Source organism: Pipra filicauda, unplaced genomic scaffold, assembly GCF_003945595.2.
Source record: "Pipra filicauda isolate LSUMZ 115617 unplaced genomic scaffold, ASM394559v2 scaffold858_size64990_pilon, whole genome shotgun sequence".
Taxonomy (NCBI): Eukaryota; Metazoa; Chordata; class Aves; order Passeriformes; family Pipridae; genus Pipra; species Pipra filicauda.
The window spans coordinates 33906-60596 of record NW_024105040.1 but is presented as its reverse complement, the minus strand read 5'-3'; the positions used below and the strand labels follow the sequence as shown (position 1 = coordinate 60596).

Sequence of the window (26691 nt, the reverse complement as noted above, 5' to 3'; positions counted from 1 at the left end):
AAGCACCAGAACCAACACGGAACCAGCCCCGCTCCGAGTTCAGCGCTCCAGGGAAAGCAAGTTTTCCAAGCTGCCTCCACCCTCCAGGACCTCGTGGAAGCGGATTAAGATCCATCACAAGCACAGGGGTTACAAAAACAAGGACAAGGCACAGCTCCCAGCCGAGGTCCCCTCAGAATTCCCCCCAAAAAAAAAAAAAAAAAAAAAAAAAAAAAAAAAAAAAAAAAAAAGACAGATTTGTAAACAACCCTTCGTTACAAAAGTAAATTTATTATGACCTCACTTTTATAATTCTTTGTTTTTTTTTCACTCGTGGTAACAATTTATAAATAACTCCTGTCCGTTGCCACGGCTGGGGGTGAGTTTGGTGGTTGAGAAGGTACAAAATAAAGCGGGTTTTGGGTGGTCCTACAGCACCATGGCCTGGGGGTTCCCGAGGAGCAGCGGCGCGAGCCGGAGCAGCGCCCGCACCGGGATGTGCAGCCGCCTGAACTTCAGCAGCAGCTCCGAGAAGCTCCTGCTCCCTAAAAAAAAACCAACATCCAAGACAAAGAAAACGAGGCAAAAGCAGGGTCAGGTTTGCCCCAAATAGAGCTCTGCTCCAAATAGAGCAGAGCTCCCTTGGTGGAGCCTCCGGAGGCGTTTTCCCAGAGATCCCAAGGTTGCAATGCTGGGTATAAGATCAATTTTTACATTAAAACTGTAAGAAATCCCAAATTCCATCAGGGAGAAGAACACAAAGACAATACCCAGAGGAGAGGTGTGTAGCAAGCATCTGATTGGAATCATCCAAGCCCAGACACAGGAATGTGTATGCTCAGGGCTGTGGCCAGCACAGGATTCCTGGGATGAGCACTCCCTGGGAAGCCTCCAGCCCCAAATCCCTCTCCCCATGGAGGGGGTGACATTCCTGTCACGGCCCTAAGCAGGGCACAGAGCTCCCAAAGTTGCAGACCAGTTGAGTTTCCTCAGGAGAGCAGAGCACTGGTGTATCCTGGGCTGGGCTGAGGGAGGAAAAGCTGCCCAGTGAAAGGGGCCAGGATTTCCCTGGATCCCAGCTCCAGACTCACCTTCCAAGCCTCCAGCTGCCAGCTGGGCTGGTGTGGGCACAGAGTGGTAGATCAGGAAGCAGGCCAGCATGCTCAGCTGGGATTCCTCTGGGGGCTGCCCGCTCAGGTAGGAATGCAGGGACACATCCCCTCCAGCTGCGAGACACAAGGCACACCAGGGAAATTCAGGAAGCATTTCGTGGAGGAAACTGGGTTTCTGCAGAAAAATCTCCATCTCCCCACAGGAGGTGGGCTGGGGGCTTGTTTTCCAACCTCCTTCCTTCTGCCATGGTCACCCTACACCCTGTTCCCTGCTGTGGCCACCCCTCCTGGAAAATTCTCCCAGTGCAGGATTAGGAATTTTAGGCATTTTCTCTGGGAATCATGAACCAAACCTCCCACTGCTACAGGCTAACAGAATTCCTCAGGGACTGGTTCCACACCAAACTGAAAACAGGATGGTTTATCCCAGTGCCTGCCTTTCCCTTGCCAACCTGGATCAGCAAGACAAGAACCAGGCGAGCAACCTGGTCTGGTGGGAGGTGTCCCTGCCTGCCCACCCCCCTGGCAGGGGATGGAATGAGAGGGTCTTTAGGGTCCCTTCCAACCCAAACCAGCCTGGAATTCCGTGAAGAGCTGGCTTAGAGATCTCTCCTCCCTACCTTGCAGCCACTGATCCAGAGTGTTGTCTATAGTGCACTTCATCACGGGCAGGAACTCCGAGTTCATGAAGAGCCCTCGGTTGGGGTTCCTGCTCATCCTCTCCTGGTGGCTCCGGGAGCTGAAGAACTCCAGCACCAGCTTGATCTGCCACAGCTCGAACGTCTCCGACATCTCCCCCCTTTCCAACCTCCTCACGGCCTGGGAGAGGGGGAAAACACAACGTGAACACTCTCTGCCCCCCCCCAAAAAAGTGTCCCAAAGCGTTCCCTGAAGCAGAAGTGTGAGCTGGCTGCACCTGATCTATGGCGATGTACGTGGGCAGCATCTCGGGGTTCTCCTGGGTGACGCACTCGTAAAGGATGGAAGAGAAAAGGTCCAGGATTTCCTGTTTCTGATCAAGGACACGTGTCAGACGTGGTTTATTCACGTTCCTACTTGTGTTTCCTTCCATTAAAGTTGCCCCACGTTGCTGACATTGCAGCAATCTGGGATGCTAATGATGCCACACAGCTTGATCGTTAAATTTGTGTTTTATTCCCTCCCTTAAGTCACCTGGTGCAAAGAAATTCCAAGCAAAACACCCAAACCCCTCCCTGACTTCCCCTAAATGCCTCAGGACACTTTGGTTTTGTTAAACACATTCCTCAAGGAATGGAACACAAACCCCAATACCAAACCAACAAAAATTAGAGGGTCACCACCCCTTTACACCTTTGTGTTACAAAACATCCCGTAGAATATTCCCTGTTCCCGCTGCTTGGAGGGCTGGACTCTGCTCCAGAGTTTAGTGAAGGTTTTCCCCACCTTTTATCCACGCCAGAAGTGCTGGTCCCCACCAACACACCCTACCTGGTCCATGTCCACAGTGGGTTTGCAGAAATAGTCGGCGAAGGAGAAGAGAGCGGGGTCAGAAGTGAAAGCAGAGATGGCTTCTGGCTGGGAAATTAAAAAAAAAAAAAAAAAAAAAGAGATTAAAACACACCCTTAAAAATGAACTTTTTGGGTTTGGTGCACAAAGGCAGCAGCAATCAATAACCAAACCTTCCAAAACACGAGTGAGAAGGTTGTAACCCACACCAAAGGTTGGAATCCGTGATCTAAGGGTCGGAGTCCACAATCTGAAAGTTGGATTCAGTGATCTAAGGGTTGGATTCCTGATCTAAGGGTTGGATTCCTGATCTAAGGGTTGGATTCCTGATCTAAAGGTTGGAATCCATGATCTGAAGGTTGGATTTGTGATCTAAAGGTTGGAATCTCTGATCTAAAAGTTGGATTCATGATCTAAAGTTTGGATTCCATGATCTAAAGGTTGGACTTCCTGATCTAAAGGTTGGATTCCTGATCTAAAAGTTGGACTCCACAATCTAAAGGCTGGACTCCACGACCTTGGAGGTCTTTTCCAGCCTAAATGATTCCATGCCCACGCCCATCCTGGACAGAAGTATCCCTGGCAGGAGGCCGTTCCAGGAGGGATACCTTGAAGGCCCGCGCTTCGGAGTTGCGGTGGGTGACGGTCTGTGCCAGGAGGCTGCGCCATCCCATGGGATCCTCCTTGTAGGAGAGCTGCCCAGCCCTGAGCTTCACGTACAGGATGCCACCCTTGGAGAGGATCGACCTGGAACAGCACAATGGGACTTGTTTAAATGGACACAGACAGGCAGCCTGGAGAGCAAACAGAGCTCCCACAGCTCCCAGGCAATAACATTCCCTTTCAGGCTTTGTCCTAATTATTTAAACCCTGCCCAGAGAAGCTGGGCATTCCTGCCAGTCCCATTCCTGCAAGTGTTCAGGGGCAGGTTGGATGTGATTCAGTTGTTCATTAATGGCTTTCAAACGAACTAGAAGAGCCCCGTGGCTGAGCAGAGGCGCAGCCGGTTTCCTTTACCACCCATGTTAAAGTGCAAAGCTGACACTGATTTCACCCCAAATCCTGTATTCCGGTAAAACCTCTGGTTCCCACAGCTGCCCAACACCTCCTGAGCGTGTCAAAAACACAGTGAGTGCTTTGTACCGCGAGCAAAATAGCATTTTCACAGAGCAGTAACAGCCCCAACAGTCTGGGAAACGTGACATCACAGCCACTCAAAACCAAACCAAAACCATGAGTGCGAAGCTGCTTTCTGGTGCTGCTCCATCCCGCTGCCCAATTTCTGTGGTTTTTACTATCAGGTTTTCCCCTGCCCCCTGTTTTTTTTGCATGAATTATTCACATCAATAGGCGAAACCAACTACGCAGTTTTCTTTCTTCAAGCCCACCTCCCCCCCTAAAAAAAAAAATAAAGAAAAAAAAAAGTGCTGCCAAATGCACAGCAGCAAGACCTGAGCAAAGCCAGGCTTCTGCTTCTTTCTAATCCGTGGGAGGGGTTAAAAAAAAAAAACAAAACCCAAACATTCAGTAAAAATTACTACAAGCTCGTTATTCAGTGAGGCATTAAAAATACTTACTGGAGGTGATTGGTTCCCTTGCTCAAATCTATTAATAATTCCCAGTACCGTGGTCCCTTCACTCTGATCTGTCAACAGAAGCAGGTTTTTTTATTAAATAGAAACAGAAGCGTTAAATTAAGAGGGGTTTTGACAGTTTTTTTTTTTTTTTCTGGGCCCTTTTTCTGCTGCTCAGCCAGAAAATTCAGGAGGAGGAGCTTTGTGCCTCCTGCAGTGAAATTTCTGGCACAGGGAACTCCCCCGTCCCATCAGATCTTGGAAGATCTTGGTCAAGACCAAAGAGAAGCATGTGGCTTAATTTAACTCCCTGGAGTCATTGCAACAGGACAGCGTTGGGCAGGGAATCAAAAAATCCCTAAATCTCTGCTCCTGCACTCTCTGTGACACAAAAACGGGTGGTTTTCCATTAAAATGGAGAGTTCCTTTACCTGTTTCAGTAAGTGAAGCTCTGGAAGAAGCGTGGGTGCCATCAGCTCCTCGGTGGCCTCCGCGTACCACTGGGTGCCCTTCAAAATGCCACAGGATTCCCAGGTTAGGAGAGCTCATTGTCATGGGAAAAGGGAAGAAAAAGGGCATCTTGTGGGGAACAACTCCCCTGGCAGCAGTTTGGGGGGGTTTCTGTTCCCGAGCCCTGAGTAAATGCAGGACTCGGAACTGGCACTGCCCTTCATGTCAGGAAACATGAATAAAGCCAATTTCCCACGGATGGATCAACACCCAGCCGTGGGCAAGTCTGAAATGGGAAAGTCTGGGAAGCAAAGTATGCTGTGAACGTGGAGAACTCTTTGCCAGAACCACCTGAAAATCCCAGGAACCCTTCCTTTGGTCCTTTCCCGAGCAGGTGGTTCCAGCCACCCCTGTGCCTTTGGAAGTCCTTCTTTAAAGGGAGGAGAACCTGGGTCAGCCATGACACCCCCTGACTGTTTGAAGACACTGTGGTGACTTCTCTTCTGCCCTCCAGGTGCCATCAAAGCACATGTGAGGTGGGAGTGGGTTGAGCCCAACCCTTCAGTTATTTGCAGGGAATCCCGCTCGCCTTTACCACAGCTTGAAACAACCTAACCCTGGATGAAAACCTGCATAAATTCCAGTGCCCAGGCATCTCCCCCACCTTCCCCAAGGCCTCCCAGCCACGTTACCTTGTAGGTCACCTCTATGAGGGCGTAGCAAGGAGTGTTGGAATCCACGTCCACGGGAGTGAGGAGCCTCGGCTCCGCCGCCAGCACGTACAGGTGACGCAGGGCCTGGAGGTGGTACCTGGGGGTGGGAATCAGGAGCTCAGCACGGGCAGGGAATGACCCCCAAACACCAAACCACGCCTGGCTCCACAACCAAATCCAGCTGGTGGTGAAACTAAAGGGAAACGTGTGGCCACGGTTTATGTTTTTTAACGTGTGTGGGTTAACTGACAGGCCGGGACTTAATGGATTGGAACCAGAAGTGATTAAGGGTCATGTATGGACAGATCTTGCATGAAAATCTTTCCAGCTGAGAAGGCAAGTCACAGGAGCACAGTACAGCCTCAGGAAACCTGTTGGTGTTTCCCTTCTCATCACCACTTGTCACTCATTTCTTCTGTTCTCCACTTCCCTTTGGTGGAAAACCTCCAAAAATGTATTTACAGACCACTTAGGTAAAACCTCACAATCTGTCTTTTGTAAGGAGATGGTTTAGCTCAAGGAAACATGATCCCTAGGGAAACAGGAATCCCTAAGGATCCCTAAGGAAACGGGATCCCCAGCAAAGCCTTACCGGTTGTCCGTGCTGTGGACAGGGAAGTGAGGGTACAGGGCACAAAGGAGAGCAGCAATTGAAGAGTTTGAAGTGCTCAGTGAGTATCTGTAGGGAGAAAACAACATTATCTTTTAGGTTCCCTGCTAAAAAACACAGGAGTTCAAAATATTTTGGTGTCCCAGGGACGAGGAAAGGAGTTTATGAGTCAGAAACATTCCCGTGGCACTTCCTTTGCCACAGAAGATGTGTTCATGCATCAGTATGTAGGGAAAAAAAAACAGGAAAATGAAGGAAACTGGAAGAAGGGATGAGCCCTGCCTTTGGAAGTGGCAAATCACCTTCCTCCTCCCAGGAAGAGGAGCCCCAGAGCCATGTGATGAGCCAGGTGGAAGCCGTAGTTCATCTCTCCCCCCGTCTTCTTGTGCATGAAACGGCAAAGCTGAAGGACCTGGAGGTTCCCAGAGCCGGCCATGACCATGGCCAGAGCCAGGAGCAGGACACTCAGGCACGTCTCCAGGTTATAGTGACCTGTCTGGGAGCAGAGCAGAGGTTTTATTACTCCTGTGGTCGTGCTGATCCGCTGCTTTCCACCTCAGAGCTTGGAAACCACAACCCACAGCAAAAGGGAGAAGCAGCGAAGCCCTTCAACATGACTCCCAGCCTGTAATTCCCATCCTATAATTAATGGGTGAAAGGGCTGGGTTTCTTTGCCTCCAGGTTTTGCTGGGGGTTATCAAAGTGTGTCACACAAAGCGAGAGGAAAACCAGGAAGGACTTACTATGGATGCTGTCGGAGCCGACAAACACTTCAGGAAATCCGTGGCGTATTTGTACTGGAAAGCAAAGAAACGCACCCTAAATACAGATCCTAAATAAAAATATAGATCCTAAGGAGAAAAGTGAAAGCTCTCTGGAGGTGGAAGGGGAAAATACAACCCCTCCCCCCCTTACCAAGCACTGAAATGCTGCCAGGTTTTCCGAGCCGGCGAAGCGAAATCCCAGGGATAAACAGGCTCCGGCGATGATGTAGACGTGGGCTTGCCTAAGGAACAACACAAACAGGAAATGACCACACACCCCTCTCTTCTCCTCCTCGGAATACGGGCCACAAACTCCTCCACCAGTGAAAAAAAAAGAGTTTGTTTTTTTGCAGGAAAAGGATTAGGTTGTGGGTTTGTTTGTTTTGGTTTTTTTTAGGGAAGAGGTTTGTTTTTTTGGATGTCACTCACGCCAGCGTTTCCAAGCTCAGGTCTTCGGAGGAAGGCAGCTCCGTGGCGTGAAGGGAGATAATGTTCTCCCTTATGATCTGTAAAAAGCATAAGGGGAAAAAAATTCATCCTGGGAAAGCCTGTTTTTAATTGAAATTCCGGCCCATCGAAGTGATATAAAACAAATCCGCGGCACAGGCACGTAAAAGCTGTTGGGTTTTTCTTCCCAGGTCAGCACCCTGTACTTCTCAGAGGTATTGATCTAATTTGGTCTTAAAAATTCCATTCAATATCTTGAAATATCACTGATCTCACTGTTGAGAAGTTACTCCTAATGCAGCTGTTTTGCACTCGGCTTCTTTCCCGGGCAATGTGGGGAAAAGTTTAATCCCTTCCTGTTTAATCCCTTTCTGTCCTGAAACAGTCACATCCCTCCTCAATCCCCTTCTTTCCAGTCCCCAGTACTCCCAAAACACTCCAGGGATCCAATGGCACCTCTGTTAATGCACATTTCCTTGTGCACCTCACGTGGCCACGGAGTTGTTCCCATCCAGAACAACCCTGGGAAGGTGGAAAACTGGGAAGCAAAAGACCCCAAACATAAATAAACACCTACTTGAGGCACGTTGCTGTTGACCCACTTGGAGTTGGGCAGGATGTCATCCCACAAAATCAGGCACCGAGCCAAGGTCTGAAAACAGGGAGAAAGCCAAAACATAGGGAAGGAAAACCCCAACCACACAAACAACAATGGTATTTTTCATGACCTTACTCCATCCCCAAAAAACAGACAATCCAGCTGCCTGTTTTCTACAGTTTTTTTTTATTATTATTCGTATCAGAAATGAGAAAAGAGCTTTTACTTTAAGATGTGCAAATTCTGCTTCCAGAAAAAAGAAACCCCAGAAGAAATCCTTGTAAGGGCAAAGCGAAAATTCCCTATGTACTTATAACTCCATTTATCTGTAACATTGGGAAAGGCTATAGAAATGCACCCCAAAATTTCATTTAACGTTGCACATAAAATGTGTCTTTCAAATATTTCTCCCTGAATCCTGTGCTGGATGACAAGGAAGCTGCCTTAGCACAAGGAGAAATTGCTGGAAGGGGTGAGTTGGGCTGGAGAGCAACAGGGGAGACCAGTGATCCAAGGGATTCTGGGTGATGGGAATAAGGACTGGAATTAAAAAAACCCATCGGTTAAATGGACTGAGGAACGGAACCAAAGCAAATCTTACCCTCAGCAAAAGGAATTCTGGCTTTACAAAGTCCAACAGGTACATGGTGTCCGGGGCTTTGAGCCAGTCCGCGATGGATCTGCGGAGCACGGCGAAGGAACAGGTCACATCCCAGCAACTCCCAAAGGGCAGAGCCAACACCACAGCGGTTCAAAGAGCAGCAATCCCAAGGTCCATACCTGTTGTTGGTCTTCAGGTAGATCATGGCAAGCGCCAGGGTGGCACCGGGACACGTCACGTCCACGTTGATGGTGTCGCCTTCCTGTGGAAACACAGGGAACACCTCCAGGTGGGAAGGGAATGACCCCAGCCGGGTGTGTGCGCTCCCAAAGTCACCCAGGGCTTGAGACACTGCTCAGGCTTCCACCAAAGCCAGCAGCACGCACCTTGATTTGGTAACTGGGAGACTTGTGCTTCTCCCGGTGCATTCCCGCCTGGAATCGCCGGTGGCCCCCGACCATGTACTGGTAGAGCTGCTCGGGAACGTTGAGGTCTGACATCCCTATCAGGTTACTGCCGTGCTGAGGAGCAGAGAGGAGAAGGAAAAACATGGGAGTGACTTCCTCGAGGAGAAAACCCCCTGCTCTTGGCCCACAGCAGCCGGGAGTCGGGGTGAAACAGCTCCTACAATCCCATCCCAATGGATAACGAGCGTTCTGCTAATTGCAGTTGACTTACCCCGAGGCACACCATGCCCAGGGCCAGCCCAGATGCCAGGGAATAGGACTCCCTGTCGGTGCAATATTCCATCTCTGGCCCGGGGGGACGCCCTGGAGAAAACAAACCGGCAAAATCCATCTTTTAAAACTCCAGCTGAGCAAACAGTGGTTTAATTAAGAGCTACGTTCCTAATGAGAGGAGGGAAAAGATATCTGTCCCTTCTCAGGAAAGCCCTCAGTGGAATTCCAAGGAACTGGCACTTCATCCATCCATCCCTAAATGGCAACCCCCTCCTAAATGTTGTGGCTGGAGTTCAGAGACATGCTGAGAATGCCAACGCTTTAAGATCCCTGGACTTGTCCAAATGCTGCTGCTAAAAGAGACTGCACATCCCTAATTACCAAAAGCATAACAATTCCACCCTTAAAATTCATCCCATTCCCTATTTAATAAACCACAGAGTCTCCCAGTAAAGCTCCACATAAAAACATGGATAAAGGCTGTTACAAATAAAAACTGGGACGTGCACAGAAGGAGGACACAACTGAGATCCCAAATCTGCTGTTCAGAACCACATCGGTGGTTAAAAAAGCCTTAAAATTCCAAGCAGGGGAACTCAGAACACCAAAATTCCCAGGTTTTCCCAGAGATGGGAAAACACCTGTCCCAGGGATCCATGTGCACATCCCAACGGGCTATGCACGGGAAGGGCCCAGTGATGGAACTGCTGAAAATCTCTGAGCAGAAGTGAAGTTTCTTAATTTCAGGGAATCCCAGAATATTTAGGGTTGGAAGGGACCTCTGGAGATCACCAAGTCCAGGGCCACCTGGAGCAGGTCCAGCACCGACACCTCCCCTCCGGAACCTTCTAACGAGCTCAAACAGCTCTCAGGAGCTCCTGCTCCCCCGAAAACAGGCCCACCAGGTTTGCAAAACCAGAGGCAGGAGGTACAAACCCATCCTTCCAAGCTCCCCAGTGCCCTTCCCGGCGCTCATCCCGTTTTTCCCGGTGCTGGCGCCCACCTATCTCTGCCAGCAGCACCTCGGCCGTGTGCCTGTGGGCCGTGCCCTGGTAGACCAGGCCTATCCCGATGACGGCGGCCACCTGCACGTTGTGGGGCACGTCCAGCTCGGTGGAGGTGGGGGGCAGCAGGGCGGGGATGTGGATGCTCAGCAGGCGGGTGATGGCCATGTCCATGGTGCCCAGCTTGGCGGCGGACACGCCGAGCAGCAGCCCGATGCTGGTCATCTCGTGGCCCTGGGGGAGGGAACAGGGACAGCAGGAACCTTCAGGGATGGGAAAAGACCTGTCCCAGGGACCCACTCCCACATCCCAACGGGCTGTGCACCGTGGGAAGGGCCTAGTGAGGGAATTGCTGAAAATTGCTGAGTGGAAGTGAAGTTTCTTAATTTCAGGGAATCCCAGAATATTTAGGGTTGGAAGGGACCACCCGGAGCAGGTGACACCAGAATGAGGCCAGGCAGGTTTGGATTCCACACCCTCCCTGGACAGCTGTCCCAGTGCTCTGCTCCCCCCATGGAAAGAAGTTCTTCCTCGTGTTGAGGAAGGGTCCTTCCAGCCCAAACCATCCTCAGTCCTGCACCACAACCACTAATATGCAGCCACTCTGCTATTCTCCCACAGCAGGAAAACTTCTACCCCAGTGGTTCAAGAGAAACCTGTTGGTTTTTCCTTCTCGTTCTGCCGGAAGGGCCCAAATCCCACAGGGATTTCTCCAGAAGGTCTCACCTTTGTCAAGTAGTCGTGGATGTTGAGCGTGGCCAGTTTGGTGAGGTGCCCATTGAGGCCCAGGGCCATGAGGAATCCTGCGTATTCGTTGGCCAGCTCTGCAATTTTGGGCTTGTTGTAGACGATCCAGGCGGAGTCTATCTGGGAAGCGGGAGCGATCTTCAGGCCGGCGGCCACCCCGTTGTGGAAGCTGGCCCAGCAGGCCATGTTGGGAGGCACATCGATATTCCCACTGTTCAGATCCACGGTGGTGTTCCTGGGAGGGGCACGGCCTGCCGAGGAGAGAGGGAGTTAACAGCAACCAGGAACATCCAAACCAGCCAAGGGAGGGAACGGCTCCGATCAGAGTCGCCCTCCGGTGCCTTCAGGAACGCCAGGACAGCACAGATCAAACAGCAACTTCCCAGGATCTCTGTCCTTTGTGACTCCAGCACTAATTTTTTCACTTCCCTGTGTTTCTCAGAGTGCACCTGATGTCAGGTCTCAGTGTTTGGTAACAAAAAACACTGATTCAAACCCCAAGAGCTGCTACATCACAAAAATCACACTTCAGTCATGCAACTCTCCGCAGAAAAGCACAGGAGATGCTACACAAATTCAGAAGTTCAGAAGGAAATGGGATAACCTCTGAAAGAATCTCCAGCCATCTGTGAAACACTGGATTGGTCGGGAAGGAACCACTGAGCCACGTACCGGTGAGGTTCAGCTTCGGGATGGGCAGCTGCTCCGTTGGAACGGGGTGGTAGGAGAACAGGGTGAACATTCCTCGCCCCACTGGGAGTGCCATGGTTCGCTGGCACAGCTGTAACAACCTGGTGGGCACATGAAACCAAAGCCAAGTGCTCAACATGGAGAACTTTTCCAATTGCACGGCACAAAATGAACCTCCAGGCAACAGGTACGGGACAAAAACACTTTTTCCCCCCGAGTCTTCCCTCTTTCTTTTGACCCCACCCTCTGGTCTTCACAAGATGAATCTCAAAGACACATTTTACTGACACCTTGTTGAAACTTGCCACCAATTTTCCCTAAAGCTGCTTAAAACAACCTCTGCTGTGGACATTTCCCAGCCATATCAGAGGTGAGGTGACAGGAGAAAGCCAACCAGAGCTGGTGGGATCCTGCTATGACTGGTGTAAAACCCACGTAGAGAGTTCATAAGGTGCTTCCAAGAACCCTGACCACAGTTCTCTATGATTTACTCTGGAAACACTTTCTAGACTCGTCAGATTACTCAGCTTGGTAGCTCACACAATAATTTGATATATTCCTACTCCTGTAGAGGGTTTTGCCTGCTAACTGTGTCCTGAAATTCGCTTTTTTTCTCTGTTTTCTTTTTTAAAGAAGATACTTTTAACACCCCCAAAATTAGTGATTAAAGAAGCAGGATGGGGGACAATCACAAGGCCACTGGGCACAGGAGGTTTCAAAAGACAGAGGGATGGGACACTGAGTGTGTTCTGTGTAGAATTAATGAGGTCCCCTGAGCCAAGACCAGCCCTGAACAAAAGTGTCCTCCAGCTTTAAGCAGGGGATGGATGATGTTTTGTTCTCCCCAGAGCAGGTCCTGCTTATATATCACATCTTTTAGGTGGAAAAAAAAAGTGCTACAAGCTGCTTTCAACCCCCAGCTGATCCCAACTGTTTGGGTTTGAGACTCACTGTCTTTCCCATCTGCTGCTGATCCCAGGGGCCCTCCAACTCACACACAGCAGAGCTCTCATGTTCATGGAGCTCCAACGACCTGGATTATGAAATCCAACCCTTTTCTATGAGTCCTAATATTGCCCTGTTTAGATCCACTTAACTCTGAGCCACCGAAAACACCCAGACAATCCTTTCAGAGCCAAATTAATGAGAAACAGCTGGAAACAGAGAGAGTTCCAAGGCCAGGCTGGACGGGGCTTGGAGCAACCTGGTCTGGTGGAAGTGGAATGGAACGAGAGGAGCTTTAAGGTCCCTCCCAACCCAAAGCATTCCACGATTCCACGCTCCTTTACCTGTTTTCCTTCTCCTCTATGTACTCGTGGTCGCTCGCTTCCGGCATCTGCACCACGTTGACCCGCACGGGCCGGGCGCTCTGGAGGAGCCTCCTCACCTCCTGCACCCTCAGATCCTCGCTCCAGATCAGGGACATCACCTCCTCGTTCATGTCGTTCATGCCGTCCTCGTCCTCCTCCGACTCGGCCGCGGAGGGGATGTCCGAGGACAGCACCGAGCCCACGGACTGCGAGGGAGAGGGGAAGGAAGGAAAGGAAAGGACGTGATTCCAGGGTTGGAAATATCAGCACCGCGGGCTGAACTCACCCCAGCACGACCACGAGATGGGTCTGTGAATACAAGGGACTGACTTGTGCAGCATCAACACCACTTTTGGATTATGGAATCCAACCCTTTTCTCTGTGCCCTGCACTCAGGCTTAACTTAACGCCCAGTTCAGGCTCGAATGCATTGATCAGGTCTACTTAACTTGGAGCCACTTGAAATACTCCCACAATCACGTGCTCCTTACGGGAATTCAAAGGCCAGGAGGATTTCTGAACGTGGAAATCAAGTACTTTTGCCCATGGAAATGGGATAAAGAACTATCAGGAGAAGAGAAGGCGACACCTCAAATACATCAAGGACCACCGGGCTGAGCTTGAGGAGGTGACACGGGACATAGGTCTCGTTCTTTCCAAACTCTTTCTTGTTTCAGAGCAACTGGAAAGAATTTTCCCCTCCACAATCAGCCCAGTTTGGGATTAGCCTACTTTGGGATTAGCCCAGTTTGGGATTAGCCCAGTCAGATCTTCTGTTCTGCAGGTGCTGCCCAAGAAACCTGCATTATTTTTCTGATCGTGGATGTTTTCATGAATCAGAGCTTCCACCTGGATTCTCTCTGCAACAACCTTGGGAAAGCAGGTTACCTATTAAAACAAACAGCCTGCACAGCAGAAAACTCCAAATATTTGTTGCTGTCAGCCAACCTGGGCTTCACCATCAGAGCTACATGACTAGAACGGCCCCAAAGTTGTTGGCAAACCCTCTTCCCACGCAAGATTTAAAAAATCCTCTCTTAAAACTCTGCTCTCCTGTTCCTTCTCATCACCCAAGTGATGCAGAGGACCAGAAAGAACGGCTGCCCGTGGCTCTTTGGGAACACATGACCCCCAGGAAGGCAAATAAATGTGGAGCAGATGAATGAAACCCAATTTCTTCTGATAAATACACAGTAAATCTCAATTCATAACTGCACCACCCAGCGTCCGTTCTGAAACAGGAAACTCCACCCTGCCCTCCCGAGAAATGACAAACAATTTGGGGTTTGAAGAGCACTTTGCCCTTTTAAGGCAACACCTATTCGAGGCATTGTTATAAAGTCAGTGATAAAATCAAATTTATCATCATTTTTGTGATCCGCGAGGGTTTCGGTTGGGCAGAACGTCACCAGCAGAAAACAAAAAGGGCTTTTAACGTGGGAGTTTGGACACGTGGTTAATTTACTTTTCTGCTAAATCAATGAGGTTTTTAATGTGAAATTATTAGCGAAGCCCTCTGTTATAAAAAACTGGAATTATTTTAATATCCTCTCAAAGCCAAGGCAGCAAAAAGGATCTCGCCCGAGATGTATTTGAGATTACAAATCCCTCTTCCTGACTTTGGGAAAAGCTACGGACAACCTGCTGCCCTGAAGTGGTTTTATGCCAGCTTTCAACAAGATTTTTGGCTTCCAATAAAAGACATTTAAACGAGATTAAATTCCCTGTGATCCTGATGGTTCCCACCCAAGAGGAGAAAATGCCGAAGAGAAAAACACCACACTTTTTTTTTTTTATCATTTTACCTCAGGATACAAGTAACTAAAACTTGAAATGTGGCAGGTGTATTTCCCAATCCAGCTCTTCCAGAGGAGAGGGAGATGCCAGACTGAGAAACACCCACTTCCTTCTCCCTCTGCCACGGTTTGATGGCAGAGCCTCTGGACAAAGCACCGCAGGACGAGAGGAGGAGGAGGAATCAAACAGCTCTGGAGGCAAAAAATTTCCAGAGGGGAAAAAAATTGTCTTGGCAAAACATTTTGGCAAAAATCTGTTTGGAGGCAATTTTTTTTTTGCCTGAATTAAGTTTAAAATGTGTTTTATATTGAGTTCCCACAGCTATTCCTGTGCTGGATCCTGGACTTTATATCGAAACCCTCACGTGCGTAAACCCTCGATCTCGTTGCGATTCCGCACCTTGGGATGCCCTGAAATTCCTGAACCGGCTGCTCTGCCCAAGCCCCGGGACTGTGAAACCCATTTGTGGCCCCACTCACAGATTTTCCCTTCTGCAGGTTCCCTTCACAGGCCTGTTTGGACAAATCCTGGCGCCCGATGAGGAGACAAACAGCTTCCGGCCAGTCCGAGGCCGGCTGCTCCCGGCAGTGGTAGATGGCATCCCTGATGGGAAGGGCCACTCCAAAGGGAAGAGATTCCAGGTCTCTCAGGGTGAAACCTTAAAATTAAGGGGGTAAAGAAGCCAAACAGACTGTGTGATCAAAGCTGGAGCAAGTGTATCTCATGTTATGATGTTATTTTCATTCCGCTCTTACCGACACTTGTCATCCAAAGAACCAATTTTTCAGCCAGGCTGGAAACGGATGAGCTGTGCTTGAAACTGCACCTGGAAAACGCAGGAGAGTTAAGGAGGAGCCAATAAAGCTCGTCCAGGAATCAGCAGAAAGCCAAGAACTCAACAAAACACCACTAAAACCCCTCGTACCGATTGTCGTCCTGTTCCATCTGCTGCTTCCGTTGGCCTAGGAAAGACAAGGCTGCATTAATTCCATGTTTTCCAAGCACAGCACAATCCTAGGATGGCATCAGAGCGTCCTTACCTGATGTGATCTTGTACAAGTAATGGGAGGCTTCGTTTGCCACGGCGCTCTCATCCCCAAGGATATAGAGAGCCACGCTCTGGACAGGGAAGAGACACCAAAACAGGTCATTTTGGGGGCTGGTATTGCTTTGCTTCCCAGCAGAACAGGCAGGAAATAACTGTAATACAACCTCCACAGCAGGGCAGGTTTATTGTCAGCAAAAGGAGATTGAAACAATTGAAACAAGCAAGAAACTCTGAGGCTTTGCATTTAAAGTTTGGGAAAAAAAGACATCCTGAATTTTCCCTAATAACTGCTGCAAAGGTGAAGAAATGAAACGTGTTCCCACTCATCCTTCTCGTCCTGCTCACATTTCATTTCTCTTGCAGAACACACACATTATTATAGACACTGTTTGGTTTCCTCCACACCTTGGATATTGTGGAGGCTCCAAGTGAAAAGCTGTTCCCACTCCAGCTTTCCAGCCAGCATAATCCAAGGGATCAGCCCCCCATTTACTTTTTAATGCTTCCAGACAAGAGAAGCTGGGAAAAAAAAAAAAAATCACACTCAGAAAAAGATTTTGTGGGTTTTTTTTGATGAAGACCTTCCAACTCTGAGCTCTGCACAGGCAGGTCAGGCAGAGGAGGGAGAAAATAAGAGTCTCTTCTCCTTGTTTTTCTCCTCAGGATCAACATTTCAGCTTCCATGAGGGATATTTCCCTGCCAGCTGGAGCAAACCCTGCCCACAGAGCTGCTGTGCTGACAGAACAGAGCACACTGTGCCCCAGTACGTACCAGCACCACCAGTTTGCTCCGTTCACAGATCCCAGGTAAATAGGGATAAGGCTGAACTCCTTCTCCCTTCAGGCAGGAACTCAGCCACTGGAAGATACTTGGAGGCTCAGCAGAGAAAAAGGAGGGATGGAGCATGAAACCTGTTTGGACTTAAGCACATGAACAGCAAGGCCAGTGAGTTCAGGGCAAAGGCACAATAATTCCCCATTATTCCCAAAGGAAGCCCTACAGAACTTCCCTGAGTGACAAAAATCCAGCATTTCCCTCAGAACTTTCTCCCTCCTGCCATAGGGAACAGCCTTGGAAGTTAACAACACTAAACTGAGCTACAACCTCTTTGCCTTCCTTGTCCACAAACCCAAGTAGCAAAGCCTGAGCAATTCCAGGAGATTTTTTTTTTTTTGGTAAGTTTTTTCTTACACAACCCCTAAAATCCAGCTGGCAGGACACCAAGCAGACACACAGACAAGGTGTGACCTGATTTTAAGGTGAAGTTTTCGTGGGTTTAGCTCTGATTTGGTTCTTCTGAACTCGAAACCGAGAGCCCACCAGCCCAGCAATACTTTCCACAAGAGAGGCACTTCTCACTGCCAGGCTTTTCCCACAGGTAGAGATTTTCTCAGCCAGCCTGAGCTGGGACTTTGCCAAGATGAAAACAGCATTCATTGCTCTGTGGAGGCTCCCACGAAACACTGGAAGCACCAACTATTGGCTATAGTGGGCTAATTTCAGTCCAGAAGCCTCAGGGGACCATCAAACCCAAAGGGAATATCCAAATATCACTGAATATCCTCCTGAACTCACCTTGGTCAATGATGCAGGTCTGTCTGGAGGTTTTGACCAGGGCTGGGTAATCTCTGTAGTAATAATCTATGTAAGCTTCCAGTTTCAAATCCCTGGAATGACAGAGAGGTGAGTCCCAGAGGGGGAGGAAAAAAAAAAAAAAAACAAACTCTCCACCTTCCTGGATGGGAATCCTTTGGGAGTAGGTGCTACTGGGGAAGGATCTGGAGCCACAGGAAAAATAAAAGGTTTCAACATTTATCTTCTTTAGTACATGGGAAGCCTGTTCTAATCTGTGCAATTCCCAGATTTCCCATGTAGATAACGAACAGCCAGAGCATGATGCACAACCCTGTGGTTTTCCAGGTGGACATACCTGGCCAGCTGGACCAGGAGAACCACGAGGGAGCGGAGCCCTTCTCCCATCAGGCTGTTCAGCTTCAGCTCCTCGTAGATGAGGTGCAGGACAAAGAAAATGGCAGGAATGTGGCTGAAAAGGAGGGTGGAGGAGTCCAAACTAAGGCTCTGGGGAAAGTCATCCTTGGAAGGGGAAACTTCCAGGGGGTCCAGTCGCAAAGCTTTGGCAACGGGATGAGACTCGAAATTCCTATGGTAGTCAGAGCTCAAGAGATATTCCCAGTCCTAGAGCAAAGAAACAGGGAAGAGAGGCAGAGATTCCAGCAAAGTAATGCCAAAGAACTGTTACAGGGGAGTTTTCTCCCCAAAAAACGGATCCCAATGTGACTGTTGGATGGAAAAGGTGCTGCACAGGAGATTCAATGATTAAGGTTCATCCTTCCCATAAAAGAATCAAAGCCTTTGTTCCTTAGTCCATCCTAATTCCCTCTGGAAGTGAGAACCCTGACAAGCAGGGTCACATGATGCAGCTTTGGAAAACTTTTCTTTCCCCCAAGTTTCCATCTCAGATGAAATTCCACATGCAGAGTGTGTTGCCTTTAAAAAAAGCCAACACCAAACCCCACTGCCCCCTGTTTGTAAGAGAGAACCTTTTCTTACCTCATCTGACCCCGTTTCTGAGGGCCTTGCCTTCTTTGGAGCAATGACTGGGGAAAGTGATCCTTCAAAGTCGAGCTGCAAGAAATAAAAGGAGAGAAAGCAGCTCAGCAGTGACACTCCCAAGGTTTCCTAAGTGAATCACTGATCATAAAACCTGAATTCAAACCAAGCACAACATGACATAACTCGAGGTACTTCTAGACTTTGCTGGGAAAGAACCCATAGACACTGGAATTCAACATCCTCTTTAGGAAACAACAATCTGAGCTGTGATCTGTGTTTAAAATGAGAGTAAATTTAACGTGGATTAGATGAACCAAATCTTTAATGCATTGGTGTTGGGTGTGAGCTGGAGTGTGCCAGCTAACAGGACAAGAGGCAATGGGCAGAAACTGATGCACAGGAAGTTCTACCTGAACATGAGGAAGAACTTCTTTGCTGTGCAGTGACTGTGCACTGGGACAGATTGTCCAGAGAGGCTGTGGAGTCTCCATCACTGGAGATTTTGAAGAACCATCTGGATACAACCCTGTGTAATGTGCTCCTGCTTGAGCAGGGAGGTTGGGCCTGATGACCCACTGTGGTCCCTTCCAACCTGACCCATTCTGTGATTCATCATTTATTTTTATAACCAACTGCCACGGTCAGACAAGCCCCTTATAAATCTACAGAGCACAAGAGGCCCGAAATCAGAAACATTTCAGAATTGATTCCAGGGCACTTTGTGATTTAAGACAAAGCACAACCTCCAGCACCACCTCTCTTGAACCCTTTGGAACCTTGAAGAGCTACCAGCAGCTTCGATGCCAACCAGAAGAACTTGCTCACATTCCGTGTCCAGGAGAGCCTCTCCGTGTTGTATCCCATCATGTTCATGAGGCACGTGACAAACAGGTTCCACTCGGAGTGGTAGCTGGGCCCTCCCGGGGCGTTGTAGGCGTTGTACCACTTGACCAGCACCTGCACAGCTGTCTCCTTGGGCAGGATGGCTTTGAGCCCCTGCAGGCACCTCCTCACTGGGGGGGGAAAGAGGGAAAATAACAAAGCAGCTGTGTTTGCCTGGAATTTGTTCCGTCACGTATCGATCCTCTCGCTGGACCTGCTTTTAACTCTCTAGGAACTCACAGCGGAAGCCACACGGCCTCCAACAGCTGAGGTGGGGCACAGACCCTCTGATTTGAAACAAAACCAGGGGAAAATGTTCCTTTTTTTTGCTCATTGCTGGACTGGCATCTCAGCTCTTCCCCAGGAATAAAACACACAGTAACAGAGAGCAAAGCTTTGGAGTCCTACCTAATTCCGAAGTGGCAATTTCGGGGATAGTGATCCGGACCATGGTGTTATTGCTGAGCTCCTGAATAAAAAAAAAAAAAAAAAAAAAAAAATCAACAAAGGGAAGAGTTAAATTGGGAAATGCACCAAGTAAAGGCAGAGTCCTTTTCTACCAACTCAGAATCAGTTTGTGTGTTAAGATATTCCCAAATCTTGGCTGTTCGCTGCACTGAAGATCTGCAACCTCAGGTGCCAGCTCCGTGAAACACTTGGAATGGAGCCTGAAATTATCTTGAAATAATCTCTGCTAACAAAGTGTGGCCTCGAACGACAGGAAAACACCTACTAGAGTTACTCTGTTGTGGACAGGATCTCTGAGAGCTTGAATGAAAGTCCCAAGCTGCTGGAAAGTACAGTCCTCGACGTAGGGCGAGTCGTGAAGTTTGGAAGAATCCCTTAGCTCTGGAACTGGTGACAAAAGCACACCCTGAAAAGTGGTAAAAATGATTGGGTTTATGGAAATCATAAATAAATAAACAGCACTAAACAGATCTTCTTTAAACACAGTTTATTCAGGGGATTTACAGAACGAGAAGAAAAGATTCAGCTCCAAGAGATTCCTTGAAAGTTAAAAGATCAACCAATCGTTTGAAGCTGTTACAACTAAATCCTTTCCAAGGAATATTTCCTTACTCCTTACCTCTTCCAGGGGCCCCAGGTGCTTATTCAAAGGCTTGGATGGAGTACTGACACTGTCCAAGGGAGTGCTTGGCCGAGGCATTTGGTTGGACATCGTCAGGGACGGAGCAGGAAGCCCGGGAATAAACACCTTCCCCACCTTTTTTGGCGGGAAAAAGGAAAAGAAATACTCGATTTTTTTGCTGAAAATAAGCCCAAAAGATGATTTAATTATGCTACAAGGTGCTACTGATTTTACAGAACTCCCTTTCCAGCACTGCACACAAATTAGGGACGGGAAAACTGTGGCTCACCCGAACCACTCCAGAATAAAGCACCAGATTTCCACTGCCTTCCAGGACCAGGAGTGTGTCGATGCCCTGGAACAATCAAGCAGCACATTCAGCTTCTTATATTTAATTAGGGACACTCCAGTTGGGTGACAAGTGTCACAGCAGGACATTCCAAGGGGAGCAGTCCCCAGGGAGGGACGTACCTGCACCGGAGCCGCGTCCTTTGCTGGAATGTTGGTAACAGACCCAAAGATCAGCTGCGACTTATCGTTGCTCTCTTGGAATTTTACACACCTAAGGATCAGGGAAAACAACAGGAAACACAAAAAGATTGTCCTGGGTGCTGTCACAGAAAGAAACCACACAATTTAAAACAGTGCAGTTAATTTTTTGTGGAATATCCGGTTCCTTTTCCCCTTGCTTTGCTCAAAAATAAGTCAGCTTGTTTTTACTTTTCTAGTCCAATTAAAAGCCCTGCTGTACTTCCAGCTGGTAATTCCCAGAGTGCTCCCCCTGCCCCAGAGGTTGGAATGCTCACCGCAGTTGGAGCTGGGATTCCACTAAAAAGCACAAGAACTTCTGCCCACAAAGGTCAGTGGAAATAAACACTTTGGATGCTTGGGAATTCTTCTCTCTGTCAAAAGAGACACAAGGACCAGGTTAGAACCTGCTTCGCTTTAGAGACCTCAAGAAACCAATCCAGAGGGCCTGGAATAACCAGGCAAAACTGCTCCAAGTGCCCAGTTCTCTTTGGGAGGGAGCCAGGCACTTAGGGAGCATCATTTCCCAAAAAAAAATCAGGAAGTACAATCCACAAATCCACCCTAAGGAGGCTCCACCTGCAGAAACAAGCTGTGATTTCCCTTTATTCCCCATTTCCTGCCACGGGAATCCCTCCCATCCCAACAGAAGCTCCTGACCTCATGTTTGTGACTGTCTCTGTCCACAGGTGGTCGATGCACAGCTCGGGAACGATGGGCTCTGTTTCTGGCACGAGGAAGGAGTCGTTGGAAGCGCTGTTTGGGGAGTGGGGGAGGCTGTGCCTCTTCGGGGACTGGGCGCTGCTAGAGAAGTTGAACCTCTGCACTCCCGAGAAGGAATGGACTCCCAGGGCTGGGGAATGGGAGCGGCTGCAAGGGGAAGACACAGGACACGGCTGGAAAGAGGACCTTCAAAATCAGGGACAGGATCAAAAGACACAGGACGTGGCTGGAAAGTGGATTTTTTACAATCAGGGACAGAATCCCGGGGAGCTCACACCCGGGCTTTGAAAAGCAACAAAATCCCACCCTAAACTAGTAACTAGTTTAGTGTTAGATTCCTTTACCAACACACCTCCCAGCACATGAAACTATTTCTCCAATTAATTTCCCTGTCAGAATCCAACAGATGAGATTTCAGGAGGAAGAAACCCAACTTTTTTTATTGCATGGTCCATTCCATGAAAAATCTCTCCCAACCTCTTCCCTCCAATTGTGGCTTTCTTTAGAAAAGTGACCCAAACCCACTCCTGGGACCTGCAGATATTCCCTGACTCCATGACAGACCGGCTGTGTCGTGACAGAACAGCCTCCCTGGCTCCTGCACAGGATTATCCTGCTGTGCTGTCGGGATAATGGCACAGCAAGAGGATTCCAAGAGGGCTTTCAGGTGCTGCAACACAAGAGGCACCTGCACCTCGGGAGGACAGACTTCTAAGGGCAGAGAAAGACAAGCAGCAAACCCAGATGTGCGCGGAATTCCCTGGCTGCCATCCTTTGGGATGTGCTGTGCAGTGCCCACCTCAAGGCAGCCATGTTGGAGATGGTTGGGGAGCGGGACTGCAGGCTGGGAGAGGACCCGGATCTGCTCTGGCTGTGGATGGACGAGTAGTTCTGGAAAGGGGAGCCCCCAGGGGAGTCTCCTTTGGAGAAGCTTCGGAGGTGGGCGGTCAGGGAGCTGTTGGTGGCCGTGTGCTGGGGAGTGCCCACCTGCTCCGGGAACTTCAGCACCATGCTCTGCTCCTGGGGCACAAACCAACAGGCAGGAGGAGCTTTTTCCATCAGCTGGGTGTTAATTTCTGCCTAGGAAGGTGCTCAGCCTACAGAGTTATTCCTACCAACCCCACAGAAACCGCTCCAATGGTTTCCATAGAATCCCAGAGAGGTTTGGGTGGGAAGGGACCTTAAAGCCCATCCAATCCAACCTCTGCCATGGGCAGGGACATCTTCCACTAGCCCAGGTTGCTTCAAACCCTGCCCAACCTGGCCTTGGACACTTCCAGGGATGGGGCAGCCACAGCTTCTCTGGGCAACCCCAACAGCCTCACAGTAATAAGTTTTCACGGCACTAAGTTACTTCCCACTAAGTTATTTCCCACTTTTCTTACAGAACACAACAGTTTGGAGTCCAAACCTTCCAATGTATGGAATAATTTGTTAATTACTGCATGATCCATGACCATCACCATCATGTGACTTCCCTGGCTGTGCTCCAGGCAAACCCACGCAAGGAACTACTTAAAAAATATAACAACCATCCCCAACAAACACCTTACTCTTATAAATCAAATAAATCACAAGTACCAGGGGCTTCTTACACCCAGGAAATGGAAATACCCAGGGGTTTTTATAGTGATACTCAGTCCACGTGGGATTGGTACCTCAGGCTTCACCCTCCGGAGAGCCCAGACCGTGTGTAAGCTCTGCACAGTGTCGTAGGTCATCACAATGGAAGGGTCAGAGCTGAGGAACACGATCCTCAGGGTGTGGTCAGCCACGTACTGCACCCTGGAAGATCCAAACACACCTGGGAAACAGGAGTTAGCACCGGTCAGGGCAGAAGGATCGTTTCTGTAACAGTATCACGAGCATTTTCCACGCCCTCTTCCCTCCACCCTCTGGGTTTTGTTCCTAACAGTTTCCCTGCCCATGAAGCAGCTTTAACTTGTCACTTGGAGGTGATTATTTCCACGTTTTTTAACACAGAAAATGCTCAAGGCACACGCTGAGATTTGATCCCACCCTGAGGGACTCCAGTGACACCCCTGAAGGTGCAAAAATACCTCCAGACTTCCAGACAAGAGGAGTGATCTCATCCAAGGGGTGCAGCATGCTGAACATCGTGGGCAAAGGCTCCCTAGGGAGAAACCAAACAGATGAGAACCTGGAATCTGACAGTAGGGACTTCTATGCCATTCCCAGAAGTTTGCTGGTTTAACTGAGCAGATTCAACCTTTTCAGGGCCTCTGTTTCTAATCCCAGCTGGGTACTACAGAATCCCAAGTGCCTGGGATGGACACATGAAACCCATACAGTCCAGCTGCTTCCTCTGGGATCCACAGAGGGCTTCCACAGGGACTGGGATCCTCACCCAACAGGGACTGGGATCCTCACCCAACAGGGACTGGGATCCTCACCCAACAGGGAACGGGATCCTGCAGCTGAGAGAAAATGTCTCAATGACAACCCCTCAGTGAGTCTCCCCAACCATCACAGCCTGGAATCAATTCCCAGGAAAAACCTTAATGAAATCAGGCCGGTGACTCCCATATTGTGCCTCCCAGATCCTATTCCCACTCCCAAACAATTCTTAACACTCCATTTTGGGCGTTCTCACTCAGGATCGCTGGGATGGGATAAAAAGCCCGGAGGAATCACATCAACATCCCAGAATGGTTTGGGCTGGAAGAGACCTTAAAGATGATCCAGTTCCACCCCTTGCCATGGAGGGCAGGGACACCTTCCACTACCCCAGGTTGCTCCAAGCTCCATCCAGCCTTGAACACTTCCAGGGATGGAGCAGCCACCCCCCTCCTCCTTTTTCACCTGATTCCAGCTTTTCCCATCACAAACCCACAGCTCCTTTCACAAGTCCACTCCTTATCAGATTATCCAACAGGAATAATTAGATTATCTATCAGGAAACAACCCAGACCCCTCATCCCATACCTGGGTGGGCTTGGAGGCACCTCGTGGGAAGAACTGCTGCGCTCAAATAACAAACCATATTTTGTTGGCCAGACGTTTGCAACCTATAAAATAATGATGATAAATAGATTTATGGTGAAGAAAAAAAAATCAAGTATTTTCTACATTGGTTACGTTTGAGGATTTTACAGCAAAATGAGATGTTTGGGTTTTATCTTGAGAGCAGGAGAACATAAATCAGAACCATTTGTGAACCAAAATGGTGCATTTGTGTGGACAAAAAGTAGAAGAGAACTCACCTGGAAAGGCAAAGCTGCAATGTAATCCTTCCCCTCCATGCTGTGCACATTTATACAGGAATTCTGCAAGATGCAGATACACTTCTCTACTGTTTCCTCACTACCCGAGACTGGGAGGGGAAAGAAAGGAAAAAACAATTAGACAGTGAAGTTCCTCCCTTTTTCAGACACCCCTCATACACAAGAAGTAAGCTTTTGACATAGCAAGGCTTGGTGAATGAGCTCCTGGAGCGTGTCTGGAGGAGGACAATGGAGTTGGGGAAGGGTCTGGGGGACAAGGAATCCCTGAGGGAGCTGGGGGGGCTCAGCCTGGAGAAAAGGAGGTTCGGGGGGACCTTCTCACTCTCTCCAACTCCCTGATAGGAGGATGGGGCCAGGTGAGGGTCGGGCTCTGCTCCCAGGGAACAAGGGACAGGTGAGAGGAAACAGCCTCAAGCTGTGCCAGGGGAGGTTTAGGTTGGATATTGGGAAAATTCCTCCCCAAAAGGGCTGTCCAGCCCTAGCACTGCTGCTACCAGGGCAGTGGTGGAGTCCCCATAAAACCCACCTGGATGGGTTAGTGGTGGGCTTGGCAGTGCTGGGGGAACAGTAGGACTGGGTGACCTCGGAGGGCTTTTCCAACCCAAGCAATTCCATGATTCCAAGCATTTGCCCAGGACACTCACCATCAGCCTTTTCAGATTTCTCCTGGGGGACGGTGAAGTCACACCACAGGGCCTGAAACCCAACGCAGAGACCAATTAACCCCAAACGAGCCGACGCTCCCCACGCGAGGTCGTCTTCCCCGTTATCTCCCAAAACAACCCCAACCAAAACACCACCTGGATTCACTCAGCCTCCCTCTTCCCGGGTTCCCACACCTGCAGGACGGGGCTGTCGACGGTGAACGCCTTGTACACGGCGGACGCTTGGCTCCTGCTGCCCTTGCTCCAGATGACCACGTTGCTGGCCACGTACAGCTCCTCGTCGTAGTCCACCTCGTCCCCCACGTCGCTGACGCCCTTCCTCAGCTGCCAGCTTTCCTGGAAAACGGGGGCTCGGTAAGGAGAAGCCGGCACGGGCTGCCCGGAGAGGCTGCGGATGCTCCAGCCCTGGGAGTGTCCAAGGCCAGGCTGGATGGGGCTTGGAGCAACCTGGGCTGGAACTAGATGGGCTTTAAGGTCCCTGAAGCCCAAGCCAATCTGTGATTCCTGATAAGGGACAATCAGATTCCATTTAGAGTGATTTTTACGGAAGCCAAGGATATAAAAGGGAGGAACAGATAAGAGAGACCCTGTGTTGAGCCATGACATTCAGAGTGAACCCCCTTCTTTCCTAAACTCCTTCTCAGAGAGCAGCTGGGGTGTGGATAGATCCAATCTTAGGCTCGGTCTGCATCACAGAGGGTGTTCACCCGGAGAAGAGAAGGCTCCAGGGAGACCTTAGAGCCCCTTCCAGTGCCTAAAGGGGCTCCAGGAGAGATGGAGGGGGACGTGGGACAAGGGGTGGAGGGACAGGCCAAGGGGGAATGGCTTCCCAGTGCCAGAGGGCAGGGACAGATGGGATATTGGGAAGGAACTCTTCCCTATTCGGGCGGTGAAGCCCCGGCACAGGTTGCCCAGAGGAGCTGTGGCCGCCGCATCCCTGGGACGGGGCTCGGAGCCACGCGGTGCCCGGAGCGTCCCGCGGCCGGGGGTGGCACTGGGCGAGCTCCGAGCTCCCTTCCCCACCCCGGCTGCTCCCCGCGGCCTCGGGCGGGGCCGTACCCGGTGCCGGTCGTGGATGGTGACCTCCCGCAGGGACCCCACGAGCCCGGCGGCGCCGTCGGAGGAGCAGAGCTCCGGCGCGGGCTGCAGCCGCCGCAGCTGCAGGCTCAGGGCGCTGGGGTGCCGCCGGCTCTGCTCGCGGCCCCGCGGCGCGAACTCCTGCAGGTCGCCGGCCGCAATCATCGTCGCCCTCTCGTCACAGTGGTCCGACATGGGGCCCCGATATCCTCATTATTTCCGGGGACGCTCCGGCGGCTCCCGCGGGCACCGGGGCGGGCGCGCGGGCGGGCCGGCACCGGCGGCTCCTTCAC

At 49.9% G+C, this 26691-nt stretch overlaps 1 protein-coding gene across 2 annotated transcripts; it reads right to left on the bottom strand.

Annotated features, from left to right (window-relative positions):
* Positions 1-250: 250 nt before the first annotated feature.
* Positions 251-26691, bottom strand: ANAPC1 (anaphase promoting complex subunit 1). Of its 2 annotated transcripts, XM_027735317.2 has the most exons (47): positions 26381-26691; positions 25496-25657; positions 25301-25352; positions 24636-24745; positions 24358-24440; positions 23472-23545; positions 23070-23215; positions 22211-22431; positions 21349-21558; positions 20967-21062; positions 20632-20722; positions 20450-20515; positions 20158-20295; positions 19804-19944; positions 19479-19539; positions 19014-19201; positions 18186-18260; positions 17545-17810; positions 17190-17281; positions 16386-16534; positions 15606-15684; positions 15491-15527; positions 15321-15391; positions 15045-15223; positions 12748-12974; positions 11441-11559; positions 10748-11019; positions 10021-10255; positions 9016-9107; positions 8724-8858; positions 8517-8599; positions 8338-8416; positions 7716-7790; positions 7121-7197; positions 6843-6933; positions 6671-6724; positions 6230-6423; positions 5910-5996; positions 5297-5414; positions 4586-4663; positions 4158-4225; positions 3189-3327; positions 2562-2648; positions 2008-2103; positions 1712-1910; positions 1071-1205; positions 251-524 (listed from the first exon to the last, which is right to left on the bottom strand). In XM_027735317.2, the coding sequence occupies exons 1-47, from the start codon at positions 26591-26593 to the stop codon at positions 409-411; spliced, it is 5856 nt and encodes a 1951-aa protein (XP_027591118.2). In that variant the 5' UTR covers positions 26594-26691; the 3' UTR covers positions 251-408. The 2 variants fall into 2 exon arrangements, with proteins under 2 accessions (XP_027591118.2, XP_027591117.2); XM_027735316.2 differs by lacking the exon at positions 251-524 and having other exon boundaries at positions 533-1205.